Source organism: Toxotes jaculatrix, chromosome 14 (assembly GCF_017976425.1).
Source record: "Toxotes jaculatrix isolate fToxJac2 chromosome 14, fToxJac2.pri, whole genome shotgun sequence".
NCBI classification, from domain to species: domain Eukaryota; kingdom Metazoa; phylum Chordata; class Actinopteri; family Toxotidae; genus Toxotes; species Toxotes jaculatrix.
The window spans coordinates 260,146-282,231 of NC_054407.1; the positions used below are offsets into that span (position 1 = coordinate 260,146).

The following is a 22,086-nucleotide window of genomic DNA, read 5'->3' on the forward strand; positions in this document are numbered from 1 at the left end:
CTTCTCTCCTATAATAATGATAATAAACATCATTTATATTGTTTATTTTATAATAAGTCTGTAAAATCTGATTTAGTTAAAAGCACATTAATTATCAACACACACACACACACACACACACACACACACACACACACACACACACACAGAAACACATATAGACAAACCATGTGACTTCCTGTAAATGCAGAGGGGAGGAGCAGGTGAAACTGAAAGTGTTCAGTCAGTTCAGACGCCATTTGAACTAAACAGAGCAGGAGGAGGAAAACTGAAGGCTGAGGCAGGGTGAGTGTTAATACAACATTATTATTATTTTACTGTCAAAGAGAACTGACCAGGTGGAGAGCTGCCTGTTTTTACTTCACTGTGTACTCAGTCTGTGTGTGTGTGTGTGTGTGTGTGTGTGTGTGTGTGTGTGTGTGTGTGTGTGTGTGTGTGTGCGTGTGTATGTGTGTGTGTGTGTGTGTGTGTCTTATTACCTGTTCTCTCTGATCAGACTTGTGTGTCCTGATTCTTTGTGTGTCTGAGCTCACAGTCTGTTTTACTGGTTTCCTTCTCAGACTGACTGAAGTCCAGAAGATGAGTGTTTGTGTGGAAGAAGAAGAGGACAGAGCAGAGTGTCCAGGATCCAGCTGTCTGTCTATGAAGAGAAAAATATCCAAACAGAGAGATCCTCCATACTTCAGTAATGAACCTGGACCCTCAGACACAAAGTAAGAGAACTGCTACAAACTTAAGAACCTCCAAACTTTGGGCTATAACAGTGTTTAGTGTGTTAAGGTCCTGCAGTTGTCGTCTCTGCCTGTAACAGCTGCCGTAGTGTCAACAGAAAATCAGTTCTTCCTGGTTCTTCTGGCTCATCGGTGTCTTAATACTGACTGCTGAGGCTGCTTGTTTCTTTGTTTTCTTTGTTTCTGACTAAAGAACATTTTTACTTTAACTGATTTTCCATATTTTTCCATATTTTACCAATAAATCCCATGTGCAGAGTCAAACCCACATAGAATGTGTATCACAGCCTGATAGATCTGATTCCTCTGAGCCAGAAAATATTAAAACTCAGTGAACCACACTATTACACTGGGTGACATGTTCCTTCATGTGCATGAACACATACACACTGCAGTTTATTCTGACTCAGTCCCACACACACTGTCCTGCTGCCTTAAATACTCACTACAGCACCAAATGTGGGTCAATCCACTGATCAAAATAGTACCCAACAAATGCGCTGATTCCTCCTGTTTGCTTGATGAAAACTACAGAGAGCAGCTGTTTTAGGAAATCAGTGAACCTTTTTGAAGAATAAACTGTATATTTGTGAGGACTTGTTTTTTTTAATTTTGAACAAATCGGCTAAGCTCCAATGACATTTGTTCACAGTCAGACAGTGCTGAGAGATGAACTAACACTATTGGTTTTGGTCTTTTCATGAGTTTGTAGTAAAGAACCACAATGTAGAATAATACCAGAATTATCCTTTAATTACACACAAGATTATCTTCACCATCACTGATATTTGTGCACATGTAACTCTGTAAACTGTACTTGTCCATTGTCTGTCAGTAAAGTTGAGTCATGGATCACAAACGCTTCTTTTTATTTATTTAACCTTTATCTAACCAGGTAAGTCAGTTGAGAACCAGTTCTCATTTTCAACAACAACCTGGCCAAGAGACAGCAGCAAGAGGCATGTTACACAATAAACAATAATTGAAATCTTGAACACCCATAAACAAATAAAAACATGAAGTCCTTCTCACAAATATATACATACAACAACATACAATACATACAACAAGGAGCTCACAAGCAAATTAGAAGCAGGTGCACTGATCAGATTGTAATGAGTTATTGAAAGTAGATAACGGGATGAAGGTACGGAGTTTGTTTTTTGTAGCTCATTCCAGTCACTAGGGGCAGCAAAATGGAGTGAGGAACAACTGAAGGAAGTTTGGACTTTTGGAGTGATCAAGGTGATGAAGTTACTTGAGCGTAGATTGTGGGTGTTGTTGGAGATGTTGATTAGTGATTGAAGGTATGGAGGGGTTTTGCCGATGATAGTTTTGTAGATGAACTGATACCAATGCAACAACCTGTGGGTGTGGAGCGATGGCCAGTTAATGAGAGAGTATAGATCACAATGATGGGTGTTAAAAGGGGCACCGGTGACAAAGCGGATTGCAGAATGATAGATGACATCCAGTTTATTGAGAAGATTTTTGGAGGCGGATCTGTAGATTATGTCGCCGTAATCTAGAATAGGGAGGATTGTCATTCTGACCGGGGTGTGCTTTGCTGAGTGAGTGAAGGATGATTTATTACAGTAAAGAAAGCTGATTCTTGATTTGACATTAGAGAGCAATGTGGTGATGTGAATGTCGAAGGAAAGTGAACTGTCAAGCCAGATACCTAAATACTTGTAAGAACAGACCAACTGTAATACTGTACCATCCAAGGAGAAGATATTAAGGTGACAGGGGGTCTGGGGTAAATGACAGTTGAAGATCATGAGTTTGGTTTTGTTTGTGTTTAAAAGAAGGTGAAGGTTGGAAAAAGTGTGTTGGAGACTATTAAAACTATGTTGCAAAGAGGTCAGGGCAGCGTTCAGGGTTGGACTGGATGTGTACAAGATGGTGTCATCAGCATATATATGGATAAGAGAGTTACCAGCAGCATGAACAATGTCATTTATATAGCTTTTGAATAGGGTTGGACCTAATATAGACCCCTGAGGGACACCCATGGATAGAGGCAGGGGGTCAGACTGGTAACCCCTAGCTTGCACTAATTGCATAGACCAGAGATGTAGCTTCTGAACCATGCCAAATAGTCCTCCGAATGACCTATGTCTTTGAGCTTGTCAAGTAGGATGTTATGGTTTACTGAGATCAACAAACACAGCCACATAGTATTCTTTTCTATCGATGGCACATATGATGTTGTTTAGCACCTTAAGTGTTGCGGAGATACACCCATGACCAGATCTGAAGCCAGACTGCATAGGGGTAAGAATAGTGTGGGATTCCAGGTGGTGGGTAAGCTGTTTGTTGACTAATTTCTCAAAGACTTTGGAGAGGCAAGGCAAGATGGAGACAGGCCTAGATGGGGTCTAGATTGTCACCTCCCTTAAAGAGAGGGGTGACAGCTGCAGATTTCCAGTCTTGGGGGAGTTCACAGGTTTGCAAGGAGAGGTTAAACAGATGAGTGACAGGTGCTGCAATAGTGCGTGCTGCTACCTTCAGGAAGAAGGGGTCTAGAGTATCCAATCCAGCTGATTTGTGAGGATCCAGCTTGAGTAGCTCCCCAAGCACCTCATAATCCTGAATTGATTGAACGGAAAAATGGGAGTTGCTTGGAGAGTTGCTTGGAGAGGGGGGATCACGGTTTGGTGTCGCATCATTAAGGTTGACAGCAGAAGTGGGATTAACCTTATACATTTTAAATATATTTTGTACTCTAATATCTTTTTAACATATTATTTATTAGCCTTTTTTAATCAACCTTTTAAGCCGCATGAAATTAGATATTAATGAACTTCTGATATTACAATATTTAATAAACATTTCTCTTTGACAGTTACAATTACTTTACTGTCTCTTGGTCAGTTTTGTTTCTGTGGACTGTAGGGAAGAAGAGTCAGGATGAAGAGACAGAAAAGGAGGAAAGAATATCAAATGTAGTTCTTCATGTTCTCTCAGTCAGAATGAACAGTTTGACACAAAGTTGGGACGATCTACTCTGTTAGACTGTGTGTGCTATTCCTGTTCTTGCATGTGACTCTTGATCAGACTTGTCTGTCCTGATTTTTCGTGTGTCTGAGCTCACACTCTGTTTTACTGGTTTCCCTCTCAGACCGCCTAAAGTCCAGAAAATGAGTGTTTGTGTGGAGGAAAAGGAGGACAGAGCAGAGTCTCCAGGATCCAGCTGTCTGTCTATGAAGAGTGACTGGTCCAAACAGAGAGATCCTCCATACTTCAGTCATGAACCTGGACCGTCAGACACAAAGTAAGAGAACTGCTACAAACCTGTGAACTTCCAAACTGTGGGCTATAACAGCGTTTACTGTGTTGAGGTCCTGCAGTCGTCGTCACTGTCTGTAACTGTTGTGTGATGCTGCTGTTTAGCCACACACATGAGGAAGAGGACCCAAATGCAGAAGCCCCAGGACGGACAAATGAGTAAATTAAAAGTTCTTTTATTTAACTCAAACTCTCTGGAAAAAGTCTAGGGGCAGGAAACAAAAGTTCAACAACTAAAAATCATCCAAATGGAGAAAAACCTTCAGAAACAGAAACTCTAATCCAAAAAGTCCTCACTGGTGACAGAACAAAATAACAGAGGAAAGTGGAAACAGGAGGCAAATCCAGGACAGTGCACAGGTAGGGAAACAGATAAGACAACTAACAGAAGGCTCCAGGACGAGAACAGAGACTCCAGGAGGTGAACCACAGGTGCAAATATGAGCTGAGACACAGACTAACTGACAAAGGAACAGGGGGAGCAACAAGACTTAAATACACAGGAGGTCATTTACAACAGGTGACACAAATCAGGAAGGGAAGCCAATCGACAACTGAGAGAAAGCAGATAAAGACAGGAAATAAATTATGAACAGGGACCAGGGTTTCAAAATAAAACAGGAAAAACCAAAACTCAAGAGACCAGAACCAAAGTGACATGATTTCAAAAACAAAAGGAAGGAGTAAGAAGTACTACCAACACTTAAGGCCTGTCAAGGCCATCCAAAACAGTCCCCTTAGGAGCTGATAGTTGAAGTAACTGCTGTAGAGTCGGCAGAAAGTAAGTTCTTCCTGCTTCTGTTGGCACATCATAGAGCAACAAATTTGGCCGATTCAAGTTTTATCACTGAAAAATATAGTTAATTTGATCAGACTGACGTAAGACTCATCGACTTTGTCCCCAAAGAGGATTTCAACACACAAAATAGATTATATTAATTTGCATACAATATTGTGTGTTTTATTCAACTTTTGTAAACTCTTGGTGTTTCCAGTTACAAGTGACCGGTGATTAGAAATGAATGGGGGAGACTACAATTAGTGTAAAAAATAGAGCTCAGGTACATCCTCATTTGTCAGATGGACACATGCATACGCACACACGCGCGCACGCACGCACGCACGCACGCACGCACGCACGCACGCACGCACGCACGCACGCACGCACGCACACACGCACACTCACACACACTCACACACACTCACACACACTCACACACACTCACACACACTCACACACACTCACACACACTCACACTCACACACACACACACACACACACACTCACACACACACACACACACACACAGATAGACAAAGACAGACAACCACTCAAGCACACCTTGGGGCACTTTAGAGTAGCCAATTAACCTAATGTACATGTTTTTGGGATTGTGAGAGGAGGACGGAGTAAACGGAGAAAGCCCACGCAGACGCAGGGAGAGCTCCACACAGAGGTTTGAACCTGGAACCCTTTTGCTGGGAGGCAACAGAGCTAACCACTGCACCACCGTGCCGCAACATAGTTTCAATAATATTGAACTTTGGTATATAATACTTTTTGGAGGTCTTGCTCACAGTTCATTGTATGGCAGTACCATGTCAGCTGGATATACAGTAAGTCAGGCTCTTGACTATATATTTGATCACCACACTGGTGAGGAGGAGAGAGGCCAGGAAACTGACAGTGGGGATGGATTAGAGCTTACTTTGACCCAAAGTATGTAATAAACAGTATATTATGTTTCATCTCATTATTTCTTACATTCAAAAAAATCCAGAAAGGGGCGGTGCGGTGGTGTAGTAGTTGGAACTGTTGCTTCGTGGCAAGAGGGTTCTGGGTTCCAGCCCCAGTATAGGTGCTCCTGTGTGGAGTTTGTATGTTTTCCCTGTGTAGAGGGTTATGTCAGGAAGGGCATCCAACAAAATAACATACCAAATTTGAAAATTGCGAATCATCACTTTTGCAGGTTTTCTGTTTCTGGAAGGCCACAGAGAAAGGTCACTTTCAGATAATTTCATCAATCAGTCAGAAAGTGGAACAACAATATTCAAAATAAATAAATAAATTTATGTTTTTTAGAACTCGAATTCAAGATGTATAAGCTCAGATCAGTGAGGTATACAGGCCATAAATAACTAGAAGTTCAAGACTTGTAATGTTCACAAGAATTTAAATTGATTTAAAAAATCAAACAGAACAAGTAGTGATAATATGTATATTTTTACAGTTTATGATGAATCTTAATGGAATGGTCATTTTTGACCGGGAACACAAAAATGTTTAACAAGAAATTAACAGAAGTCTCCAATGACTATATTTAAAACAAGGCCAGCTACGTCGCCCGGTATGGCGCAGCTGGGGCCTCAGCCTAGAGCCAGGCCTGGGGTTGAGGCACGCACGCGAGCACCTGGTGGCCGGACCTCTCCCTATGGGGCCCGGCCGGGCAATGCCCGAAGGAATGACATGGGGCAGTCCTCCCGTGGACCCACCACCTGCAGGAGGAAACGTAGGGGGCCGGTGCAGTGTGAATTGAGCAGTGGTCGAAGGCAGGGGCCTCTGCGACCCGATCTCAGGGCACAGAAACTGGCGCTCGGGACATGGAATGTCACCTCACTGGGGGGATGGAGCCTGAGCTTGTGCGGGAGGTTGAGAGGTACCGACTAGAAATAGTCGGGCTCACCTCCACGCCCAGTCTGGGCTCTGGAACCCAATCCTTGAGAGAGGCTGGACTCTCTTCTATTCTGGAGTTGCCCGTGGTGAGAGGCGGGAGGCTGGTGTGGGCTTGCTTATAGCTCCCCAGCTCAGCCGCCATGTCTTGGAGTTTTCCCCGGTGAATGAGAGGGTCGCTTCCCCGCGCCTTCGGGTTGGGGAGAGTGTTGTCTCGGCCTATGGGCCGAACAGCAGTGAAGAGTACCAGACCTTCTTGGAGTCCCTGGGAGGGGTACTGGGCGGTGCTCCGACCGGGGACCCTGTCATTCTGCTGGGGCACTTCAACGCCCATGTGGGCAGTGACAGTGACACCTGGAGGGGCATGACTGGGAGGAACGGCCTCCCCGATCAGAAACCGAATGGTGTTCTGTTATTGGACTTCTATGCTAGTCACAGTTTGTCCATAATGAACACCATGTTCAGGCATAAGGGTGTCCATCAGTGCACATGGCACCAGGACACCCTAGGCCAAAGGTCAATGATCAACTTCGTGGTTGTGTCATTTGACCTTCGGCCGTATGTCTTGGACACTCGGGTAAAGAGAGGGGCTGAGCTGTCAACTGATCACCACCTGGTGGTGAGTTGGATACGCTGGCAGGGGAGGAGGCCTAACAGGCTCGGCAGGCCCAAACGTATTGTGAGGGTCTGTTGGGAACATCTGGCTGAGTGCTCTGTCAGGGGGGTCTTCAACTCCCACCTCCGGAAGAGCTTCAACCAGATACCGAGAGAGGCTGGGGACATTGAGTCTGAGTGGACCATGTTCTCTGCCTCTATTGTTGATGCGGCCGTCCGGAGCTGTGGTCATAAGGTCTTCGGTGCCTGTCGTGGCGGTAATCCCCGAACCTAGTGGTGGACATCAGAAGTAAGGGATGCCGTCAAGCTGAAGAAGGAGTCCTATCTGGCCTGGTTGGCTTGTGGGGCTCCTGAGGCAGCTGACAAGTACCGACAGGCCAAGAGGGCCACAGCCCGGGAGGTTGTAAAGGCAAAAACTCAGATCTGGGAGAGGTTCGGTGAGGCCATGGAGGATGACTATCGGTCGGCCTCACAAGAGATTCTGGCAAACCGTCCGGCACCTCAGGAGAGGGAAGCAGTGCTCTACCAACACTATTTATAGTGGAAGTGGAGAGCTGTTGACCTTGACTGGGGACATTATTGGACGGTGGAAAGAATACTTTGAAGATCTCCTCAATCCCACTGTTACGATTTCTGTTGAGGAAACAGGGGATGGAGGTTCGGGGGCAGATTCATCCATCACTCAAGCTGAAGTCACTGAGGTGGTCAAAAAGCTCCTTGGTGGCAAGGCACCGGGGGTGGATGAGGTCCGTCCTGAGTACCTCAAGTCTCTGGATGTTGCAGGGCTGTCTTGGCTGACACGCCTCTGTAACATAGCGTGGCAGTTGGGGACAGTACCCCTGGAGTGGCAGACAGGGGTGGTGGTCCCTCTTTTCAAGAAGGAGGACCGGAGAGTGTGCTCCAACTATAGGGGGATCACACTCCTCAGCCTCCCTGGGAAAGTCTATGCCAGGGTGCTGGAGAGGAGGATTCGGCTGATAGTCGAACCTCGGATCCAGGAGGAACAATGCTGTTTTCGTCCTGGAACACTGGACCAGCTCTATAGTCTCTATAGGGTGCTCGAGGGTTCATGGGAGTTCGCCCAACCAGTCCACATGTGTTTTGTGGATCTGGAGAAGGTGTTAGACTGTGTACCTTGTGGCGTCCTGTGGAGGGTGCTCTGGGAGTATGGAGTCCGGGGCCCTCTGCTAAGGGCTGTCAGGTCTCTGTACGACCAGAGCAGGACCTTGGTTCGCATTGCTGGCAGTAAGTCAGACCTGTTTCCAGTGCATGTTGGACTCCGACAGGGCTGCCCTTTGTCACCGGTTCTGTTCATAATTTTTATGGACAGGATTTCTAGGCGCAGCCAGGGGCCGGAGGGAGTCCGGTTTGGGGACCACAGGATTTCATCCCTGCTTTTTGCAGATGATGTTGTCCTGTTGGCTCCGTCAAGCCAAGACCTTCAGCATGTGCTGTGGTTTGCAGCCGAGTGTGAAGCAGCTGGGATGAGAATCAGCACCTTCAAGTCCGAAGCCATGGTTCTCAACCTGAAAAGGGTGGCTTGCCCTCTCCGGGCTGAAGGAGAGTTCCTTCCTCAAGTGGAGAAGATTAAGTATCTTGGGGTCTTGTTCATGAGTGGGGGAAGGACGGAGCGTGAGATTGACAGGCGGATTGGTGCAGCTTTCGCAGTAATGTGGTCGATGTACCTGTCCGTCGTGGTGAAGAAGGAGCTGAGCTGAAAGGCGACGCTCTCAATTTACCGGTCGATCTATGTTCCTACTCTCACCTATGGACCTGAGCTTTGGGTCATGACCGAAAGGACAAGGTCTCGGATAGAAGCAGCCGAAATGAGTTTCCTCCGCAGGGTGGCTGAGAGATAGGGTGAGGAACTCGGTCATCCGGGAGGAGCTTGGAGTACAGCCGCTGCTCCTCCACATCGAGAGGGGCCAGTTGAGGTGGCTCGGGCATCTATTCAGGATGCCCCATGGACGCCTCCCTAGGGAGGTGTTCCGGGCATGTCTCACCGGGAGGAGGCCCCGGGAAAGACCTAGGACATGCTGGAGGGACTATGTCTCTAGGCTGGCTTGGGAATGCCTCAGGGTTCCCCCGGAAGAGCTGGAAGAAGTGTCCAGGGAGAGGGAAGTCTGGGCATCCCTGCTTAGACTGCTGCCCCCGCGACCTGGACCCAGATAAGCGGAAGATAATGATGATGATGATGAAGAAATTAACACAACCTGAGGCTTAACTGTAAGAGTGTCTATAGTAATAATTGTGACTAACTATAGGTTTAGTCATAATAACTAAAACTGTAACTACAACTAATTATAAGCTTTGTCGAACAAAAAGGTTTTAAGCTTAATTTTAAAATTAGAGAGGGTGTCTGCTTCCCGAACCCAAACTGGCAGTTGGTTCCACAGGAGAGGGGCCTGATAGCTAAAGGCTTGGCCTCCCATTCTACTTTTAGAGATTTTGGGAACCATAAGCAAACCTGCATTCTGGGAACGAGGCAATCTGTTGGGATCATATGGTACTATCAGCTCTTTGAGATATGAAGGAGCCTGGCCATTGAGGGCCTTATATGTAAGGCTCTCAATGGCCTGTGCCTCGAGGAGTGTGATAATTAATATGACTAGCAGGGGTTGACTCATTTAGACTGACATACTCTTCCTCCTGCAGCCAGGTCTCAGTAAGACAGAATGAATCAATCTGCTGATTCATTATCAAATCATTTACTAATAGAGATTTAGACAAGAGAGATCTAATGTTTAATAGCCCACATCTAATTGTGGTGTTTTTAGATTGAGACAACTTAATTGTAATAATTTGTTTGAGCGTTTTATGAATAACACCTCTTGTCTTTTTTTGGTTTATACAGTTTTCTTTGTTTCGTGAGCAGACACAGTCTCTATGGGATAAGGGGAATAGGAATAGTAGTAATTGTGGGAGGGTGACAGCTCTAGAAAAACTTCAGGAAAACGTGTAGGATTGCTGAACCATCCAAAGTGGGATGAATGCTATCTCTCCTAATCAGACCAGGTTTTCCACAAAAAGTTTTCTAACTGTTTATGAAGACCACATCATTTGTTGGAGATGTTAAATCTCCAAGGAGCCGTACAGAACCGATGCTCGACTAAAGTGAACGTTATAAGTATAGGTACGTTATAATTAGGAAATTAACCACAGTGTACCAAAAAAATTGTGTTACAATTTGGAGTTTTGTGTTTGTGTTACAATTGTGTACAACTTACACTACACTACAGTACACCACAGTGCCAAAGCAAGAAACAGGAAGTGACACATTACGTTACCACTAACGTCTAGTTGGTGATGTTGATGCAGGACGTCAGCTGAGAGTTCCCAGAATGGCTTTGTCCTCAGAGAATTTATCAGTGTTTGATTTAATATCAATAAAATGTGTTTGTGTTTTCAGAGGTCAGGACCACAGGCTGAGAGCAGAGTCTCCAGGATCCAGCTGTCTGTCTATGAAGAGTGACTGGTCCAAACCGTTAAATCCTCCAGCCTTCAGTCATGAACCTGGACCCTCAGACACAAAGTGAGACTGTTTCTAGTGTAAACTGACCTGAGGATGATTCAGTTCTCAGACATATTTGAAGTAAACAGGGAGACACCAGGGGCCAGATCCATAAAACTGTGTCCACACAAAGACAGAAATATGCATACACACTCACCAGATTTATAAAGCAGAGCTTTCTCATGTTACTGTTTTATCAGTCTCAGTCAGTGTGAGAGTTGGTGTATGAACATGAACCCGTCATTGAAAAGAAGGACAAGGAAGAAACACAGTGTCTCCATGTTGGAGGAAACACTTTAACAATTTTCACGTCTGAGCTTTTAACAGCTTCTAGACATTGTGAACCAAATCTGGATTTTTGTTCACAACGGTCAACAAAACATTTAGTCTCAGCACAGGTCGTGCTGCTAAAATCATTTGTCAGGTTTCTGGGATTTAATGACTGTTGGAAAGGAGCAGAATGTCCTCACACTGGATTGTAGCTCCCAAAAACGTTTGATCAGACTGAAAAAGGAAACGCTTTGACCCTACAGGGTCTTCATGAGTTAAATGGCCAAAATGACAACGAGCTGATAGGACTCAATACATCATCAAGATAAAATACATTGTCAGAGCCTGAAAGAATCCCAACAATGTCACAGTAATCCACCCAAAACATCCATCCATCCATCTCAGTAAGTTCAAATGTTTGTTGGAAAATGTATAAGATATAAAATCTGAGAGAAAGATCCAGAACAAGAGCTGGACTGCAGACAGTCAGTCAGAGCAGCACTGTACAAAGTAAGACTGTACATCTGTCTGCTCATGTCATCGTCTCTGAAAACAGGACCTGTGGTTTGATGGAGTCATTTGTTCTATCATACAGCTTTGGCATTTAAGATGATTATAAATATCACAAAATGAAAAAGCTTTTCTTTGCTTGTCTTTAGTTTTTATGCAGCTGATGAAAGAAATGAGCCGATTCTCAGATTCTCTTTCTTTAGTCTGACATTATTTCTTCTGTGTCAGCAGATTTTCAGCAGATAGTGGTCTGCAGGAGGTTTTAGATGAACATAAGATCAGTCTGAGGAGGAGATGTGAACGTGTGACTGAAGGAACTGATGGAACAGGAAGTGAAACCCTCCTCAACACGATCTACACTGAGCTCTACATCACAGAGGGACAGAGTGAAGAGGTTAATACACAACCTGAGGTGAGGCAGATGGAGACAGCTTCCAGGATGGAGACCCCCCATGACACTCCAATCAAGTGCCACGATATCTTTAAAGCCTTACCTGAGCAACAGAGACGCATCAGAGTCGTTCTGACGAACGGCGTCGCTGGCGTTGGAAAAACCTTCTCAGTGCAGAAGTTCACTCTGGACTGGGCAGAGGGCTCTGAAAACCAAGACGTCAGTCTGCTGGTTCTGCTTTCATTCAGGGAGCTGAACCTGATCAAAGATGAGCAGTACAGTCTTCTCATGCTGCTCCATGTTTTCCATCCAACATTAAAGAAGGTCACAGCAGAGAAGCTCGCTGTCTGTAAAGTGTTGTTCATCTTTGATGGCCTGGATGAAAGCAGACTTTCACTGGATTTCAACAACAGGGAGGTCGTGTCTGATGTCTCACAGAAGTCATCTGTCAACGTGCTGCTGACAAACCTCATCCAGGGGAATCTGCTTCCCTTGGCTCTGGTCTGGATAACTTCCCGACCTGCGGCAGCCAATCAAATCTCTCCTGCATGTGTTGACAGGGTAACAGAAGTACGAGGCTTCACTGACGCCCAGAAGGAGGAGTACTTCAGGAGGAGATCCAGTGATGAAGAGCTGTCCAGAAGAATCATCTCACACATCAAGACATCCAGGAGCCTCCACATCATGTGTCAGATCCCAGTCTTTTGCTGGATCTCTGCTACAGTTCTGGAGCACATGTTGACCACAGAGCAGACAGGAGAGCTGCCCAAGACCCTGACTGACCTGTACTCACACTTCCTGCTGGTTCAGACAAAGAGGAAGAAGCACAAGTATGATGAGGTACATGAGACGAGTCCACAGGAACTGATGAAAGCTGACAGGGAAGTTCTTCTGAAGCTGGGGAGGCTGGCGTTTGAACATCTGGAGAAAGGAAACATCATGTTCTACCAAGAAGACCTGGAGAAGTGTGGTCTTGATGTCACAGAGGCCTTGGTTTACTCAGGAGTTTGTACAGAGATCTTTAAAAGAGAGAGTGTGATCTTCCAGAAAACAGTCTACTGCTTTGTTCATCTGAGCATTCAGGAGTTTCTGGCTGCAGTCTACATGTTCCACTGTTACACAGAGAGGGAGACAAGAGAGCTGAAGACTTTCCTGGGACAAGATGACAGACACTGGGACTCAAAGCCAGAGTTTTTTCTCAAGAAGACTTATACGAAATATTTTGTAAATGACGATAGCAGCTACCCATCACTTGATGTCCTCCTCAGTGATGCCATGGAGAAATCCCTCCAAAGTAAAAATGGCCACCTGGACCTGTTTGTTCGCTTCCTTCATGGCCTGTCTCTGGAGTCCAACCAGAGACTCTTAGGAGGCCTTCTGGGTCAGACAGAGAACAGACCAGAAATCATCCAGAGAGCCAACAACAACCTGAAGGAGATGAACACAGATGATATCTCTCCTGACAGAAGCATCAACATCTTCCTCTGTCTGATGGAGATGAAGGACCGCTCAGTACATCAGGAGATCCAAGAGTTCCTGAAGTCAGAGAACAGATCAGAAAAGAGACTCTCTGAGATCCACTGTTCAGCTCTGGCCTATGTTCTGCAGATGTCAGAGGAGGTTCTGGATGAGTTGGACGTGAAGAAGTACAACACATCAGAGGAGGGACGACGGAGACTGATCCCAGCTGTGGGGAACTGCAGAAAGGCTGTGTAAGTCCAGACATGATCTTTAACATTATCAGTCACTGTAGATTAGTAGTTTAGTTTTTTTTTCAAATATACACAGTATCAAATTATTCTCATTATTATTACTTTTATAATCTTTAGGTCACCTATGTGTTTTTCTGGAGATGTTTTAAATGTTTTTCAAATGTAGATTTTTCAGTTGGTTGTGATTATTGCTGTTAAGTTTTTCTGTTTATTTATTATTAATTGTGCTTTTTTCTGATTCTACATTATTTTGTTAACCTGTTCATGCTATTTTGAGTCTTTTTGTTTTTATGTAAACTTGATAAATCAAATATATGATTCAGGTGATTAAACTCTACTGAAAATATAATAATGGGACCACTTGACACACACAGAGTCAGTGTAGGCCACATGAAGGATGACTGACACCAAAGACTCTTGAAATCAGTCCTCAAATAGTGGGGCGTGCCCCCCTGGGAGGGCGGGTGCGATGTCGGGGGTGCGTGTGACCCCGACATCGCACCAGAGACGGAGACAATGAAACAAACGAAAGTTACCCGAAAGCTAAGACGAGGAAATATAACAAAGCCTACATAGCACATGAAATGTTTTCTTCTTCCTGGGGGGGGGGGGGGCGTAACAGAAAATAATTGAGAAGCACTGCTTTAAATCAATGTGTGACATCTGACTGTTGGTTGAAGTCAAGAAATGTGAATTTGTCCTTTAATGTTGCTCAATGACACAAAGTTCAGGAAGAAGAAGGTCATGTAAAACCTTCAATGATGAAGAGGATTTGTGTCCAACATGTCTTATTCTTTATTCAGACTGAGTTCCTGCAGGTTGTCAGAGATCAGCTGTGCTTCTCTGGCCTCAGCTCTGAAGTCCAACCCCTCCCATCTGAGACACCTGGACCTGAGCTACAATGAGCTGCAAGATTCAGGAGTGAAGCTGCTGTGTGGTTTTCTGGAGAGTCCACACTGTAGACTGGAGACTCTGAGGTCAGTTCACTGTCTGTTACTGTTGTAGATCTTAGATCTTTAATCCACAACCTGGTTTATCTTCAGTTCGTTTTACTCTCACATCTGTCAATTCTTACACACAGTTCTACACATCAAACTGTGGACAAATTTGTGCTTTTTCACACAATGTAACTACTTAAGCAATTGGACTAAGAAATAGAGTTTGCAGGTAAGCTCCACTCACCTTAGGCAGAGTGTATAATAAAACAAACACTTTTTTTCTTTCCATTTTAAATGTTAAGAAAATTATAATACAAAAACTATCTTCTTTCCCAAGTTTCCAAACCAAATCATCTCAGTTACTATCATTTTTTAGCCATTTTCATCATTGCTTCTCCAGTTACTTTCAGGTTTCAGATTCCAGTTTCCTTCAGTTTTTAACTTTCACACACATTATCATCAGGAAATGCATTTTCTAATTCTTCTGTACAAATTCTGGCACATTACTCGTCCCACAGCTTTGAAAAAACACAGGCAGAGTGTACACCAGAACTTTCAGTTTGACAGGAGTCTCAAAAAACTGAAAAGTTTCCCTTTGAAAATCAATAGGAAGTTGAGAGAAAATGATCAAACCCACTCATATTTGGAGCCATAAAACTGAGAGTCATAAGACTGGGTCTAAATGGATTAATTAAGTCTTAGTCTTATGAGCTGTGACTAATGATATTAACAAGGTCTTGATACCTGTAGTGACAATGGTGACAATCTGTAGTGACAATCAGGGTGAGGATATGCCTCCAGGACATGAATGAAAGTCCATATAATGTCTTCTTTAGTGGTTCAAACATGACTCAGTGTGTGTGTGAACCTGTGTGATACAGTTAAAGACATCAGTGATTGTACTGGTTATATTATCACCAATATCACTGTATAACACGTTAGTAGGACTATCAGTGCCACAAATAACATCACACAAAGTCCTTCAGCTGCTCCTGGATGATGCTCCCTCACATCCACTTGTACAAAAATCCAGCATCTCACAGCTGATTATCCTGTATATGCACCACACAGAAGACACATTCACAGTTTCTGCAGAAATGTTCTACTTATTATTGTTACTACAAGAAGTATTAGTGGTACCAGTTTGGTATGCAAACATGTTATGAATCTGTGTTGACATGAATAGTTGTATGAATGTTGTGGTGACATTTGTATGATGTGTGTAGAAGGCTGACATTATGATGATCCACAATAAGAGAAGGACAAAGTCCCTCTACTCATCTTAGTGAAAGCTCATTGATTAGGACATATCTGATTGGATTAGAAATGATTTTTATCCACATGATTTATTCTTTATTCAGATTGAGTTCCTGCAGTTTGTCAGAGATCAGCTGTGCTTCTCTGGCCTCAGCTCTGAAGTCCAACCCCTCCCATCTGAAACACCTGGACCTGAGTAACAACAACAAGCTGCAGGATTCAGGAGTGAAGCTGCTGTGTGGTTTTCTGGAGAGTCCACACTGTAGACTGGAGACTCTGAGGTCAGTTCACTGTCTGTTACTGTTGTAGATCTTAGATCTTTAATCCACAACTGAACCTGGTTTATCTTCATCCAGAACTTGAATCCATTCATCTTGAATGAATGAATGAATGAATGAATGAATGAGATTTGAAATAGCTGTTGTTCCATATTGTGACTTTTTCTTCTCTCAGACTAAGAATTATTCCTTCAGTTTCACTTCATTTCAGTCAGTTGTCATGAATAATGTCTGTTGACTTCAATGAAACCTTCAGAACTCACACACTCGTATTTGTCACAGTCAGCAGACTAATGTTTTCTAAATGAAGTGTAGAAAATGTCCAGTGTGAGTTGTTCAAAGTCCATTTTTATCACAATAATATACAGAAGATCCTCAGAACTAATATTTGTACAAATCAATTGAAAAACACTTGCTGAAAAAAAACGATGATGTGTCAGGACTAATGTCAGTTTTTCATTGTGTGTGTGTGTGTATAAGGAGCAAGGACCACACTGTTGGTTTGACATGTTTCAGTCCATTAACTGCAAATCTTGTTGTATTGTAAAGTGTCTCTGAGTGCTTGGAAAGACACCAAAAAATAAAATTTATTATTATTATTATTATTATTATTATCAGTAGTAGTGTTAAATTGTATGTATATGACTTTGCTGATGAGCATTTTCTAAAGTTTTCCATTAAATCCATCTGTAATTTGGGATCAAATAGTTGTTGTTCAGTTGAATATGTGTTTAGTTGTGGATTTCCTGAGCTGATCTGCAGGATAGAGACCAGGACCAAGCAAGACATTTTTCCTGGATCAGGACTGAACATTTGAAGTTTGATCCATTTCAGTGGTGAATCAAAGTCAGTTTTTAGTCCAACATGTCTGATTTGATCTTTATCTTCTAATTCCAGACTTGACTGAGCTCAGCAGCATGTTATGAATCTGTGTTGACATGAATAGTTGTATGAATGTTGTGGTGACATTTGGATGATGTGTGTAAAAGGCTGACATTATGATGATCCACAATAAGAGAAGGACAAAGTCCCTCTACTCATGTTAGTGAAAGCTCATTGATTAGGACATATCTGATTGGATTAGAAATGATTTATTTCCACATGATTTATTCTTTATTCAGATTGAGGTGCTGCAGTTTGTCAGAAATCAGCTGTGCTTCTCTGGCCTCAGCTCTGAAGTCCAACCCCTCCCATCTGAGACACCTGGACCTGAGTTACAACAAGCTGCAGGATTCAGGAGTGAAGCTGCTGTGTGGTTCTCTGGAGAGTCCATACTGTAGACTGGAGACCCTGAGGTCAGTTCACTGTCTTTCACTGTTGTAGATCTTAGATCTTTAATCCACAACTGAACCTGGTTTGTCTTCAGCTCTTTTTATTCCCACATCTGTCACTTCTCACATACAGTTCTACATCAAACTGTAGACAAATTTGTGCTTTTTCACACAGTGTAACTACTTAAGCAATTGGACTAGGAAATAGATAAATGGAGTTAATCTGACATTATAATACAAAAACTTTATTCTTTCCCAAGTTTCCAAACCAAATCATCTCAGTTACTATCATTTTTTAGCCATTTTCATCACTGCTTCTCCAGTTACTTTCAGGTTTCAGATTCCAGTTTCCTTCAGTTTTCAGCATTCACACACATTATCATCAGGAAATGCATTTTCTAATTCTTCTGTACAAATTCTGGCACATTACTCGTCCCACAGCTTTGAAAAAACCCAGGCAGAGTGTACACCAGAACTTTCAGTTTGACAGAAGTCTCAAAAAACTGAAAAGTTTCCCTTTGAAAATCAATAGGAAGTTGAGAGAAAATGATCAAACCCACTCATATTTGGAGAAATAAAACTTTGTCACACTATCACAGAGAAACATGGTTGAAAAGTTGTTCAGTGGTTCATCAGACTTGAGACTATCTCAGGTTAAATTAGTATTTTGATTTCTAGTCTGATTTCTACAAAATCCCAGTTGATCTTTCTTTGACTGTCTCAGATGTTATAATGGGTGTGTGTTGTGTGGAATGTTCAGAGCTGGAGTGTGTGACATCTCCCACACTCTGACTGCCATCACTGAAAAATCTCTCAGAAAACTTCTTTCAACCTCATTTCAGTTTCACATTTACCAACCCTCAGGGATAATTTATACATCAAAAAGTAGAGAAATGTGTCCTCTGTCACCCAGTGTTACTCTTACTGTGACATGACCCACAGTTTTAAGTCAGTCTGCTTCAAGTGCAGAGAGAACTGACCACAACTCCCATAGACTGCCTTGTTACACAGAGCTCTTCAGTCCTTGTTATGAACAGAGATGATGGGAGTATTTAAACTGTGACAGCTCCTACACCATAAACAGTACGGACATATAAAATACAAAGTATCTTCACTGAAGCCTTGTGATGCTCATGGTGAAAAGGTTTTGTTGACAGGACTTTTCATTTTCAAACTATCAGGGCATTTTTGATGACAAGTTTTGTCCTATACCCTGTTGTCTGCTGGGCATACAGACTGGTTTCTCTGTGTATTTACATTCTGGTCCAGGGGTCTAGTCACCATAGCAACCAATGATTCAACAGTATCTGGACAGAGGAGGACAACTGACTCTAATTGGATTAATTAACTCTTAGTCTCATGGGGACCATTTTTTATTGTCGGCCATCTTGTTATCTCCTAGCAGGAAATATCAAACAGCAGCTTTAAGTCAGATCAACACAGCTGTTACTAATGATATTAACAAGGTCTTGATACCTGTAGTGACTCTGGTCAGGGTGAGGATAAGTCTCCAGGACATGAATAAAGTCCATATAATGTCCTCTTTAATGGTTTAAACATGACTCAGTGTGTCTGTGAACCTGTGTGATACAGTTAAAGCCTTCAATGGTTACATTATCACCAATATCACTGCATAACATGTTAGTAGGACTATCAGGGCCACAAATAACATCACACAAAGTCCTTCAGCTGCTCCTGGATGATGCTCCCTCACATCCACTTGTTTCTGCAGACATGTTCTAGTTATTATTGTTACTACTAGAAGTATTAGTAGTAACAGTATGGTATGCAAGCATGTTATGAATGTTGTGGTGACATTTGGATGATGTGTGTAGAAGGCTGACATTATGATGATCCACAATAAGAGAAGAACAAAGTCCCTCTACTCATGTTAGTTAAAGCTCATTGATTAGGACATATCTGATTGGATTAGAAATGATTTTTATCCACATGATTTATTCTTTATTCAGATTGAGTTTCTGCAGTTTGTCAGAGATCAGCTGTGCTTCTCTGGCCTCAGCTCTGAAGTCCAACCCCTCCCATCTGAGACATCTGGATTTCAGTGACAACAAGCTGCAGGATTCAGGAGTGAAGCTGCTGTGTGGTTTTCTGGAGAGTCCACACTGTAGACTGGAGACTCTGAGGTCAGTTCACTGTTACTGTTTTAGATCTTAGATCTTTAATCCACGACTGAACCTGGTTTATCTTCATCCAGAACTTGAATCCATTCATCCTGAATGAATGAATGAAAGAGATTTAGCTTTTGTTCTATGTTGTGACTTTTTCTTTTCTCAGACTAAGAATTATTCCTTCAGTTTCACTTCATTTCAGTCAGTTGTCATGAATAATGTCTGTTGACTTCAATGAAACCTTCAGAACTCAGACACGTATTTGTCACAGTCAGATGACTACAAAATTGTATGTACTCACAAAGCTTATTGATTAGGACATATCTGATTGGATTAGAAATGATTTTTATCCACATGATTTATTCTTTATTCAGATTGAGTTTCTGCAGTTTGTCAGAGATCAGCTGTGCTTCTCTGGCCTCAGCTCTGAAGTCCAACCCCTCCCATCTGAGACACCTGTACCTGAGTGAAAACAAGCTGCAGGATTCAGACCTGAAGGATCTGTCTGATCTTGTGAAGAGTCCAGACTGTAGACTGCAGACTCTGAGGTCAGTAGAGGGTTGGAGTCAGTCCATGCTGCTTTCATCAGTATTGTCCTAAACACAGTTTGTATCAAAGCAAAGATCCAGTGTCTCCTGTAAACCTCCAGCCTTCTCAGTGGCTGCTTTCCTCATTGAAGCTGTGAGAGGGGAACGGGGACAGGCTTCAGGATTGGACAGAAATTCAGAGGGACAGTCAGCAGTCAGCCAATCAGATCAGCCACAAGCCTGATTGTGATTGTGTGTTTGAGTTGATGTGAAGACGACTGTTGTTGTTGTGTTCATGTCTACAGGAAGTAGAGCTGGATTACAGCTGACAGCCTCACAAGATGTGTAGAGACAGTGGTCCTCATTCATCAAAGTGTCGTAGCATCAAATCTGATCTGAAACTGTTTGTTCTCTCATTTCAACACTAAAGAATTGATGAGTTTGATCTTTGTCACAGCTCTGAGATCAGTCTGACTGCAGCCTGCAAATCACTGGCTCTGATTTCAGAGACGCATCATGACATTTTGTCAGCATGTGGTCTGATACAGAGCAGAACCTCTGCTGAAGTCCAGTGATCACATCTGTATATCTGTCCATCTGTCAGATACTTTCAGTGACAGCCTCCATGTTTATTTGTCAGCTGATATTTCAGAAGCAGATCAGATGTTCATCAACACACAGAGACTCTTTCTTTAAATGGAACATGAGTTGACATGTAACAGCAGTGAATCCATCACTAAACTGTTTGTGCAGTAATGAAGCTTCATGACTCAGCAGTTTATTTCCACTGTGGACTTGAGTGAAATGTTCAGAGTAAACAGACTTGATGCTAAAAGTCTCTGCAGGTGTGTGAGCTTCCAGCTCAGTGTCTTCACTCCAATACGTTAACATGAGAGCTGAGAGGAAGCTGCTACACTACACAGCTGCTCCACTTCTGCTCTGAACAGGACTGAAATCCCTGCTGCTCTTTATACTGGATGTGCTGCATCAGTGACTGACAGCTGATGAAGTGAGTCTCTGTAAACACTGATTTATCACCTCTGTTGTCTGTCTCCATCTCTCAACAGCTGGAGGGAGCGAGCTTTCCAAATGTGAGAGTGAAGAGGACGGTGTGTGTGTTGAGAGAGGACGAGCTGTGTCCTGATGATCCAGAGAGGTTGAAGCAGCAGCAGTTTGTGTGTGTGTGTGTAGAGAGAGGCTCTGATTGGTCCATGTTACTGGGAGGTAGAGTGGAGAGGAGAGCTTCATCCAGCAGTGACTGACAGAGGAACCAGAAGAAGTGGAGAAGACTCTCAGTGCTGCAGTCTGAACTGCTCTGAGAACAGCTCCACTGTCAAGTCCACCATCATCCCTGTGTGTTCCTCTGGATCTGAAAGAGAATCATCAGTGTATCTGGACTGCTCTGCTGCTGCTCTGTCCTTCTACACAGTCTCTGCAGACACACTGAGACTCCTCCACCTCCTCCACCCTCCTCCCTCCACCTGGACTCTGTCTTTTTTTATTAATTCACAGATGCTGAACGCAGAGATTAATCATCTTGATCATGTGGTGTGATAGAGAATTTCAGCTAATTTTTGAAACCTTAAATAAGTCACAAGACTTCAGATTATTCATTCTACAGCTTAATCCGTCAGGGTCGCGGGGTAACTGGAGCCTATCCCAGCTGACTATGGGCAAGAGGCGGGGTACACCCTGAACTGGTCGCCAGTCAATCGCAGGGCTGACACACAAAGACAGACACACTGACACCCACGGGCAATTTAGAGTAGCATGCATGTTTTTGGGATTGTGGGAGGAAGCCCGAGTACCCGGAGAGAACCCCCGCAGGCACAGGGAGAACATACAAAGTCCACACAGAAGGGTCCAGACCGGGGTTCGAACCTGGAACCCTCTTGCTGTGAGGCAATAGTGCGAACCACTGCCGCCATGCCAACCATGCCGCCCGACTTTAGATTATATTGAGTTAAATCAATATATCAGTATT

At 43.4% G+C, this 22,086-nt stretch overlaps 1 protein-coding gene across 1 annotated transcript; it reads left to right on the top strand.

Moving 5' to 3' along the window:
- The first annotated feature begins 255 nt into the window (after window positions 1-255).
- LOC121193310 (NACHT, LRR and PYD domains-containing protein 14-like) lies at window positions 256-21,320 on the top strand. Its single transcript, XM_041055550.1, has 12 exons — window positions 256-285; window positions 561-713; window positions 3,856-4,008; window positions 10,718-10,840; window positions 11,831-13,159; window positions 13,235-13,702; window positions 14,506-14,679; window positions 16,002-16,178; window positions 17,297-17,470; window positions 19,417-19,590; window positions 19,950-20,123; window positions 21,170-21,320. The coding sequence occupies exons 2-12, from the start codon at window positions 580-582 to the stop codon at window positions 21,195-21,197; spliced, it is 3,108 nt and encodes a 1,035-aa protein (XP_040911484.1). The 5' UTR covers window positions 256-285; window positions 561-579; the 3' UTR covers window positions 21,198-21,320.
- The last annotated feature ends 766 nt before the right edge of the window (window positions 21,321-22,086 follow it).

Excerpts from the sequence above, each read along its gene's own strand:
- LOC121193310 (XM_041055550.1), top strand. The coding sequence starts at position 580 with ATGAGTGTTTGTGTGGAAGAAGAAGAGGACAGAGCAGAGTGTCCAGGA. Across the intron at positions 10,841-11,830 it reads CCTGGACCCTCAGACACAAA|ATTTTCAGCAGATAGTGGTC; the intron begins GTGAGACTGTTT and ends CTGTGTCAGCAG. Across the intron at positions 20,124-21,169 it reads TGTAGACTGCAGACTCTGAG|CTGGAGGGAGCGAGCTTTCC; the intron begins GTCAGTAGAGGG and ends ATCTCTCAACAG.